We start from the raw sequence: 10477 nt of genomic DNA, 5'->3' as shown, positions 1-10477 counted from the left end.
AGCTAATTTGATTGACACAACTCGCTACATCACCAAAATTGACAAATTTTGTTGCTGTATGTATATTTTTGACCCAGCAGATTTGGTGACATTTTCAGCAGACCCATAATAAATTTATGAAAGAACCAAATTTTATGACTGTTTTTTGTGACAAACATGTATGTGTTCCGATCACTCTATCACAGAAAAATAAGAGTTGTAGAACTTATTGAAAACTCAAGACAGCCATAACATTATGTTTTTTTACAAGTGTATGTAAACTTTTGACCACAACTGTAAATAGTTTGCAAGCATGGTGGAGGTAGTTATACACACTGTTACTGTAGCTAATTATTAAGACCCTAATTTATTTTTTAACCAGTTCAATCAGAAAGATACACACACAGCAGCAGACTTAGGTTAGAAACTTGATACAGAAGAACACTGTAATTTTTGGTTGCATTACACTTTCTAATGTTGATGATGGACATGCAACCTTAACGTTACTAATAGGAATCATTACTGTTGGACTTATGACATTTAATATTGTTATCTGGGAAATATGTTCTGCTTATACAACAGTACAGAGCTGCACTGAATTAGATTTGGGCAGATTTTACTAGACTGTAGAAATTGACTTTACTGTTCACTTGTCGCCATCTAGTGGCCATTTTATTCTCTGCATTGGCGATAACCAAATAAGGTTCAATAATGCCTTTTAAAAAAATATTTCTATCATGTCTAAAATATTATTAGTAGTAGTACTATTAGTATTGTTATTCGTTTCACCCTTTCAACTGACCTTTATAAATAATAACGTTATATTAGTACATTTATAGATTATGATTAGTTTATGGTTATTATTAGTAGTATTAATAGTAGTAGTATTATTGCTATTATGTAATATGCAACTGAGGTTCACATTTTAACATCATTTTATTTGGTTTATATAGTTTAATATATTAAAATATATATTTTTGTTTGTCTTTTGTGACATTGTTTTTTCTTTATAAAATGTAAATAGCTAATGATTGAATTAGTCTCTACATGGAGTAGAATAGAGCAGTACTACAAATAAAAGAACGAAATATTTGCCAGGAATACAATTCTAAAAGCAAAACTTACATATGAATTCTTATTTTGAACTGTTTTCAATAATGTAAATTGATATTATTTTGTCATTGTTGTTACGCCTCCACTGTAGTTAACAATCAAAAAAATATTTTACCAAAAATTTACTAAATAATATATATACCACAGTTTTACCATAGATTATTTGTAAAAAAAAAATAGCACATATAGTTTTATTTATTTATTTATTATTAATGAAAAGACGTGTTTTAAAATGTAAATATAATCTGGTGGCCGAATTAGTCTCTGCATGGGCGAGATATATATTTAAGTATGTATAAATGATAACTTCCAAAATAGAACATAATTACTAATTAAACATGTTTTGTAGTATTTAATATATGTTTTCTAATAAAAAATATGTTTATATATATGTTTTTATAGGGTTTCGTTGGGTGTGAAACTCAATTAATGTGTCTTAAAATAGTGTTAAACCTTACTTATTTATTCTAAATTATAACGCATGTGTTTGTTGTTAAATAAAAAAAGGATTTTTTGGGGTTTTTTTTTTGTTTTGCTTTAAATTGCTATAATCGTAAATATAAACTATACACGAATCTAGTATTGATAATAAATCTTAATAATAAAACAGTGCAGGGAGGAACCGTGTGTGGCAGCGCTGTTCAGTCGGACCACATTTAGAGCCGCACAGCGCTTTTCACGTGTTGAGGAAGGAGATAGAGAGAGTAAATATGAAGAAAAACAGAATTAAAGGGAATAAAAAGGGATTTAAAGGCAAACCTGGAGCGAAAAGGAGAGAAAATAAGCTCGTGTTGGTGTTTGATGATAAGGAGAGAAAGTGAGTATTTTGAGAAGCTCGAATATTGACAAATGTTTGTGAAATCTTGGTTTCACCTTAAATACCGAAGCGGTTACAGTGGAGAATTCCAGTAAGTTAGCATTTCTGCTTATTTTCTTACAGTGAGTTTCTGACGGGCTTCCACAAGAGAAAGGTGGAGAGGAGGAAAGCTGCTGTGGAGGAGATAAAGAACAAAATTAAAGAGGAGCAGAAAAAACTCAGAGAGGAGGTGAAAGAATATAAAAATTTCAGCCTGGATAAGCTGTTTGACAGTGTATATATAGTGTATAGTTTTGTTTGAGGATTTAGCTACATTACCAGTCAAAATGTAGACACACCCCTTCTCATTTAACATTGTTTTTTGTTTATTTTTATTATTTACTACATTGGAAATTAATATTGAAGACATCAAAACTATGTTGGAACGCATATATTTAACATAAGTGGTAAACAAACCAAAATACGTTTTATACTTTAGATTGACCTTTGCTTTGATGCCAATTAGGCCAGACACAATGACACTGATACAGTTATAATAAGATAACATAATAAACACACAATAATCACACCATTTTAAAAGATGCTGAACTTCTACCATCTACCACAGCCTACTCTGTGTATATGATGCCGTTTTTATGCATTGGTCTTTGAATGACTGGTTAAAATATTGATAATATTTATTTTTACGTAAACAAACATTCAAATAAACACAATGGACTATATTGTGGTCAGAAACAATTATTAAGGTCATGACTATTTTTGTATTTGTTTTACGATAAGTCAATAATGTAATTATTGTGACCGATCTAATGCCAACTCTTGGCTGATTCTATCAGTTGCTTCATTAGGTAGAACCTGGAATAAGTTCTAGAGGTCCTGAGATCTTGTTAATTGCATTTCCTTTACTCTGTGCTCCAACTCATCCGAAACCAGACACTTTTGTCTAACACCTAATTGCCTATGTGTTCCTTCCTAGTTTTAAAATCTTTAATAATAATCTACAATGTAGCAAGCAATACAAATAAAGAACAAATCTTAATGAGAATGTTTGCCCAACTATCTAATATGAGACAAAATAAATTAATATATATTAAAGAATAAAATAGATTTCTAGACAAGTAAGTAAATAGCAGCAACATAAATTCAAGAGGCAATTTTATGAAGCAAAATGCATCAGCAGTTCCATTCTAATACACTTTCATGTATAGCACAGTGATTAAGCACATTTTTGCTGCACATCAACTACTTTAACAAGATTATTTATGTTCTTTGTTGAAATGTACAGTTAGGTCGGTGCTTCTTTGAGCACTGATTGTGTTCTGGATATTCTTTATGATGACAATAAAATATCATATTTCCCAGGTCTATCTGAAACCAGCAGAAACTTGTTATAAGCTGGATTTTTTTTTATGTGTATGTAACTGTGTGGTTGTATGTAACTGTGTGTGTATGTAACTGTATGTGTTTTTGATTGTGTTTGCAGAGACATAACGAGTACATAAAGATGCTGAAAGAGAGGACAGAGGCTTTAGGCAAGTGTTTGTTTGTTTGTTTGTGTGTGCCTTAAATGAATTGTTGTATCTTCTAATTATTGTTTTTTTTTTTTTATCTTTGATTAGAGGAGGCTGATGAACTGGAGGATGCGATCACAGGTACCACAGAGTGTGTACAGTATGATCACCCCAATCACACCGTTACAGTGACCACCATCAGTGACCTCGATCTGACCGGCGCCCGGCTATTGGAAAATTTAGGCTCTCAGGTAAAAAATCAGAAGGAAGAGTCAAACAGTAAAGGCCAGTTTACACATCTGTATCAAACCTACATCGTATTGTCACCTACACTGTAGCCTACACCATAGCCTGACGCGCACCTTCCCAGAAATGTAACTACTGGTCGTGTGATATGGGCAGCAGCAGACGTGATTGGTCCACTGAGCTTTGAGGTCTCAATCTTACAATCCTCCTTTCATGGTTTAAACCACAGCATGACACAGAGCCACAAATGCACACACACAAAAGTTGACGGTTCATGTAAGTGACCTGTATCTGTGTGTAATGTCCCTGAATCTGTCCCTAAAACGCCTCACATGCGCACATGGGTATAAATGTGTATAAAAGTCGCCTTCTTCACCAACAACAAAAAACGTCATATTTGAGAGACCTTTATAATGGGAAATGGATGTGTTAGCAGCTCATATGTGAAGCATTTTTGCTGGTGTGGAGAGTAAACAACTGGTCTGAAGTTTATGCTCAGGTTTAGCAGGAGAAAAAAAAAAACAGGGGACTTGCTGTTTTTGCAGCTATAGCACAGCTATAGCACCAAGGGATGAGTGGGTACGAGAGAGAAGCACATAGTACATGCGTAAAAGCAAAAAGACGCATGAGTTCTAATTTTGACCGTTAACATTCACGTTGCATGTTCATGGTTCGGATTTAAGACCACATATGAAAGTGACTCAGATCTAATTTTTAAAAAATTAGATCTGAGTCACATTGAGCAAAAAAGCAGATTTGAGTCACTTCAGCCTGGTAATGTGAACGTAGTCTATTACAGGAGCCATACTCACCAGGAGCACAGATGGAAGGCGTGGCAGAAATAATCATTGACTAATTGAAAAAAGAATAAGCAGATAGTTGGAGCCCTATTCTTTTGCTTTTGAATTCTCTAATGCAGTTCCTGATCACATTTTTTTTTTTTTTTTTGCCCTCGAGTCCTTTAATTTGAAGTATCTGCCGATACTTCACCGATCCGATACTTTGGCTATGCAGTAAAATAAAAAAAGAACAGATCTAAGTTGTCTGCTAATGTTTTTTTTTTCAATTATTATTATAAACAAAAAACATACCACTTTATCACAAACATTTGTTTGTGAAAGTCTTAAAATATTGTTTAATGCATTTTTTTAATTTACTTGAAACAAACAAAATCACCAGCTTTTAAGCTTTAAACAATGGATAATGAGTAAAATATTTAGTGTTAGATTGGTTAAATTGATTTATATTTATACTAATGATTTCAGTCGCTTACAATGTATTGTATTAATGACCACAATTTTTCCCTGTATGTTTAGGATGGGGGCTATTTTAGGTCTATTTACTGTTATGGCTGGTGAAAGGAAACATGCGATTTGTGTTTCAGGGTGCAGAAGAGAATGAGGATGAGGAAAGAGGACAAGAAGAAGAAAAGGAGAAAGTACAAGCGATGCCAAAGAAAGCTGGACGCCCCCTGCTGTCCAAAAAGTATTGTTTTTTTTTTCCTCAAATTTAAGCTGTTTTTAAATAATGACTTAGAAAATTAAAAACATTTATTTTTATTTTCTGATTGTCGGTCTCTCTTTCTCTCTCTGTAGGATTAAGTCTCTTTCAGCCTCGCTCCAGACGTTTACCAAACAGAAAAAGAAGACGATGAAAGGAAAACAGGACTTCCGGGGGCGGGGCCAGCAGAGCTCCGAAAAGGATTCATCAGTTGCTGTGGGAAACAAGCGCCGCCTTGGCCGAACTACAAAAAAGGACCGCAGACGGCGTACGGGCAAGAAGGGGCGGAGTGAGGACTGAGGGGAGAAATTAGAGCTGGAATACATCATAGAGACATGTATGTGCCGCGATGTGACAAAACAACGTCATAGTGCTTAAGGACACTTTTACGGCACACATTTTTAGTGTTTCACTCTGATTGGAGGAAATGAAACCGAATTTAAGTACAGAAAGATTCCTGCAGCGACATATATTCCAGCCTGCTGTTCTACCTTAAGAAACTTCATGAGCGAATGCAGCGGCAGATGCTTGGAGCTACAAAAACAGTTTTCCAGAGCAGGACACAATTCATAACACAGGACAGGCTGCATTTTGAACACTGCCACAAGGGGATACTAGAGCAACGAACCAGCCTAAATAAGTTAAATTAGGTTAATATCCATTTCCAGAAACATAAAATGCACCCCTGTATTTTGTTTTGATTTTGACTGTCTGGGTGGCTCTAACATAAAACCCTGGGAAGCATTTTTATATTCTGGATTTGCCAACTCTAGAAAAGCCTGCAGAAATGATGTTTATCACAATAATGATTCTGAAGTCTCCAGTCTACAGCAGGGGGCTCAGTTTTGTTTGAATTCAGAGCTGTTATCTGTCTACATCAGGAATTGGAAAAATGAGCAATACTGAATAATATCCTTCAGTATCAGCATCGCTCCAAAAGTGTTTTGACATCATTTTTTGGGTGCTGTGTTGAACGCTGCTCACATATTTCCGTTACCATGGCCTGTTTTCACACATGCACAGACTGAGGAACCGAATAAGTTTATACAGTACCAGCCAAACCTTCACAGAGTTCTACAAACTTTTTTCTAAAGTTCAGATGTGATCAGAATGGGGACTAGTGTAAATTGTTCTGTTTTTGTTCTTGTAATCTCCCCCAGTTAGAATAGTGTACAGGGTGGTGGATGGAAATAGAATATCTGAAGATCTAATACTGCACAGAAAGTTTTTGCACCTAGTCATTATTAATACACTGCCTAGTGATGATTTGCTTTTAAAACAGTACATGTAAAACAGGAACTCAACAAATATGTACAACTATGATCCACTGTAACATTGCTAATAAAAATACTGCTGGTTTTGTTATATTTTTACTTGTATTTGTATCTTAATTTTATAAAGAGTTCAATAAGTAAACCCTAAATCTTTCATAGAGGATACTAAATAATTCAGACTGCATACTGTAAAAATTATTGTAGTTAATGAGTAATTCAAAGAGAATATTTAGTTATTTGTAGAGGATACTAAATAATTTGTAGTAAATACTATGTAATTCGTAGTGAATACTAAATAATGATTGATTTTTCAATAATGTATGGTGATTAGTGTTTGTAGTATTGTATGTATGAATATTTAATAATGATCAATATTAATAACAATTAATGTATAGTTGATACTAAATAAATAATTGTAGATACTAAATAAAACAATGTACATTGCGTAAGTAATAGTACATTGTTAATAATTGATAGTGGATATTGAGTAATTCATAATGCATATAGAATATTTCTGTGAATATTGAGTAATTTTTAGCACATTGTGAACAATTCATAATGCACACTGAGTAATTCATAGTACGTTGTTAAGAATTCAGAGTGGTTATTGAGTAATTCATAATGCATATTGAATATTTCATAGTGTAAATTAAGTAATTTGTAGTACATTGTGAAATTCATAGTAGATACTGAAAAGTCATAATGAATATTGAGTATTTCATAGCTTACTGAATAATTTATTGGGGATATTGAGAAATTAATAGTACATATTAAATAACTCATAGTGGACATTAAGTCATTTCTAACAGATACTGACGTATCAACTTTTTGGAGTCACTGTCTTTTTAGCTATATCATTTATTGGCTGTGCGGGAAATTCAAACTGGTGTGGTGTGATCTGAGAGGTTCTGGGCGTAGTGGGCAGGTGGAGCTGTGGTGTTTAGGATTTCACTGCACAGGAACAGGCTCTGCTGCTGCAAGATCAGGTTGATTGATTAATTAATTAATTGATCGGTGCGTGTGCCATCTGCCTGGTGGCGGGACTCTCTTTGTAAAGATGTGATATTTAATCCGACCCCCCCAGGCCTCACAGCCGCGTGGAGCGGCACTGACCACCAGCCACTCTGTGTGTGTGTGTGTGTGTGTGTGTGTGTGTGTGTGTGTGTGTGTGTGTGTGTGTGTGTGTGTGTGTGTGTGAGTGAGTGTGAGTGTGTGTGTGTGTGTATGTAAGTATGAGTAACTGGGGGGAAGAGACATGGGCTGTCCTCATGCACTCTAAACACTCACAGAGTGGAGGCAGCAGCGTGAGCAGGTAAGGCCTGAATACTCCCCACTTCATATATATATATATATATATATATATATATATATATATATATATATATATATATATATATATATATATATATACATGTATGACTGTGTTTATTATTAAGTGTGTGTGTGTGTTTGTGACAGAGCAGTGTTTGCCATGTCTGTGTCTGTGTTGTAACTGTGTGTGTATAGTGTTTCAGTGTTTAGTTTTCTCTCTAAAGCGTCTGACTGTAACAGTAGACTCTTAAAGTCACTGAATCTTTTCAGTAAACTAGAACAAAAAACAGTATGTACATATATTACAGGATTTACAAACTGCACATGCTCACCGATTAATATCTATGCTAATCAATATCTATTCTGGACAGTGGGTATGAGATTAAATTACAAATGTTTTTTTCTCCCACTTTGCTACAATTTTATTTTGGCCTGTCACGATAACTATAAATTATTGGGATAAACAAGATTATTGTTATGCTACTGATATATTGATAACACCGCTAACCAACTACCTACTTCTAACCTCATTTCCTGCTCCCCCTCCTTGGCCTTTTTAAGGCCCTGTTTTGCCTTATGTGTAAGTCACTTTGGATAAAAGCGTCTGCTAAATGCAGTGTAATAACATCTTACCATAATAATAAAATTACAATATTAAAGCACAATTTAGATTTATTCATTAAGAATACTGATACTTGAATTGAAATAGACTACTTTTTACTGCTTTTAAATGATATATAAATTATCTCACATACTCATGTATGTTAATAGGCTTGTCATGCTAACTAAACACAAATGGGCAATACAGTTAAGGCCAAACATATTTGGACAGTGACACAATCTTCATAATTTGGGCTCTGCATGCCACCATGCTGGATTGAAATGAAACAAATGAGATACTATTGAAGTGGGGGATGATTGCAGAATCCTTTTCAAGGTAAAGAAAAACCCTTCACAATCCATCCAAGTGAAGAACACTCACAGCATTCTTTGACTTTTTGACCTAAACAGCGGCAGAGTCAGTTGCAAGATCTCAACCCGATTGAGCAGTATTTCACTTGTTTAAATCAAAATTAAAGTAGAAAGACTCACAAACCAGCAACAAATGAAGACAGCTGCAGTAAAGGCCTGGCAAACCATCATAAAGGAGGAACCCAGTGTTTGGTGATGTCCATGTGTTCCAGATATTAGGGAGTCATCACCTGCAAAGTATTATCAATAAAGTATTAAAAATTAACATTTTATTTGTGGTAAAGTTCATTTGTCCAATAACATTTGAGCCCGTGAAATGAGAAGGCTTTGTAGAAAAATGTTTTTAATTACTAAATGCTTCATAGTATATTTTTGTTCAGCCCCTTTAATTAAATTGGAAAGTCTACACTTCAATTATTATTATAATACTTATTATATATACTTATTACTAAATCATGAAGATTTTGTCACTGTTCAAATATTTTGGGGTCTAGGTCAGGTTATCTAGGTTTAAGTTTATACAAAGCTAGCTACCTAAAAGTTTGGTCTAACGTAAAATGCTAAAGCTAGCTGCTAAAGTTTTGTCTGATGTAAAATGGTAAAGCTAGCTGCTAATGGTTTGCTGTAAAGTAAAATGCTAAAGCTAGCTGCTAAATGTTTGGTCTAAAGTAAAATGATAAACCAAGCTGCTAAAGGTTTGATCTGAAGTAAAATGCTAAAGCTAGCTGCAAACGTTTTGGTCCGACGTACAATGCTAAAGCTAGCTGATGAAGTTTGATCTGAAGTAAAATGCTAAAGCTAGCTGATAAAGTTTTGGTTTAAAGTAAACTGTTACGTGACAGCTAGCTGATAAAGTTTGATCTGAAGTAAAATGCTAAAGCTAGCTGCTAGAGTTTTGGTCTGACGTAAAATGCTAAAGCTAGCTGCTAAAATTTTGGTCTGAAGTAAAGTGCTAAAGCTAGCTGCTAAAATTTTGGTCTGAAGTAAAATGCTAAAGCTAGCTGCTGAAGGTTAAGTCTGAAGTAAAATTCTAAAGTAACTGCATATTATTTTCAATGGCATTTTAGGACTAAAGTAAAATTCAAAAACTGTTTATTATATTTTTTTTTTGAGATTTATTTTAGTCAGAAGTAAAATACTAAAGCTAGCAGGTAATATTTATTCTTTTTTTGTTTTAGAATTTAGCCAGCTGCTAAATTGTATTATATTCATATTATGGGATTAAAAGTAAAATGTTAAAGCTTGCTAAGTTTTTATTTATTTTTTTATGCTTTTGGTTAGAAGTGCTAAAGTGCTAAATCCCAAACTGAAGGATGAATCAGAGAAAATGTTGATAAATAAATAAAACTGGGAGTTAATCTTTATTTTTAGCATTAGGGTAAATGTACGCTAGCTTTTAAAGACATATATATTTGTAAATATTGGTAGCGTTAATAAAGTTAATAATTCTAATGTTTTAAACAGGCTTTGTGTCTGAGTATGCAGAATTTTAGCTTTATGTAAAATAGCTAAGGAATTGATTAAATTGTAATTAATGAATCAGCCTTGTGTTTGAGGCACAATTTGAAGCGTTACTGTTAAGGTGGTCTCGCTTTAAAATTGTCTGGTCCAACCTAAAGGATGCAGTAGATACTGCTACTCTATAGTTTATACGTTTTTAGACATTTGCTTAACAATTATAAACCTTTATTTCAGTCAGAGTTAAAGTAGTTAACGCTAGCTTATTTAACCGAACCTCAAGCTAACTGCTAATG

The 10477-nt window shown here is 33.8% G+C and overlaps 1 protein-coding gene across 1 annotated transcript; it reads left to right on the top strand.

Moving 5' to 3' along the window:
- Window positions 1–1735: 1735 nt before the first annotated feature.
- nol12 (nucleolar protein 12) lies at window positions 1736–6533 on the top strand. The gene is made up of 6 exons (XM_007236161.4): window positions 1736–1909; window positions 2033–2138; window positions 3393–3441; window positions 3529–3671; window positions 5051–5151; window positions 5262–6533. Exons 1-6 carry the CDS (start codon window positions 1803–1805, stop codon window positions 5464–5466), a joined length of 711 nt encoding a protein of 236 aa, XP_007236223.2. The 5' UTR covers window positions 1736–1802; the 3' UTR covers window positions 5467–6533.
- The last annotated feature ends 3944 nt before the right edge of the window (window positions 6534–10477 follow it).

Source organism: Astyanax mexicanus, chromosome 3, assembly GCF_023375975.1.
Source record: "Astyanax mexicanus isolate ESR-SI-001 chromosome 3, AstMex3_surface, whole genome shotgun sequence".
NCBI classification, from domain to species: domain Eukaryota; kingdom Metazoa; phylum Chordata; class Actinopteri; order Characiformes; family Acestrorhamphidae; genus Astyanax; species Astyanax mexicanus.
Note: the sequence above shows the minus strand (reverse complement) of the source record. Positions and strands in the feature narration are given on the sequence as shown.

What these genes read in the sequence shown, in the direction of transcription:
- nol12 (XM_007236161.4), top strand. Translation starts at nt 1,803, where the DNA reads ATGAAGAAAAACAGAATTAAAGGGAATAAAAAGGGATTTAAAGGCAAA. An exon ending in AGAAAAAACTCAGAGAGGAG is followed by an intron (nt 2,139 to 3,392) that starts GTGAAAGAATAT and finishes TTGTGTTTGCAG; the next exon opens with AGACATAACGAGTACATAAA. An exon ending in AGAGAGGACAGAGGCTTTAG is followed by an intron (nt 3,442 to 3,528) that starts GCAAGTGTTTGT and finishes ATCTTTGATTAG; the next exon opens with AGGAGGCTGATGAACTGGAG.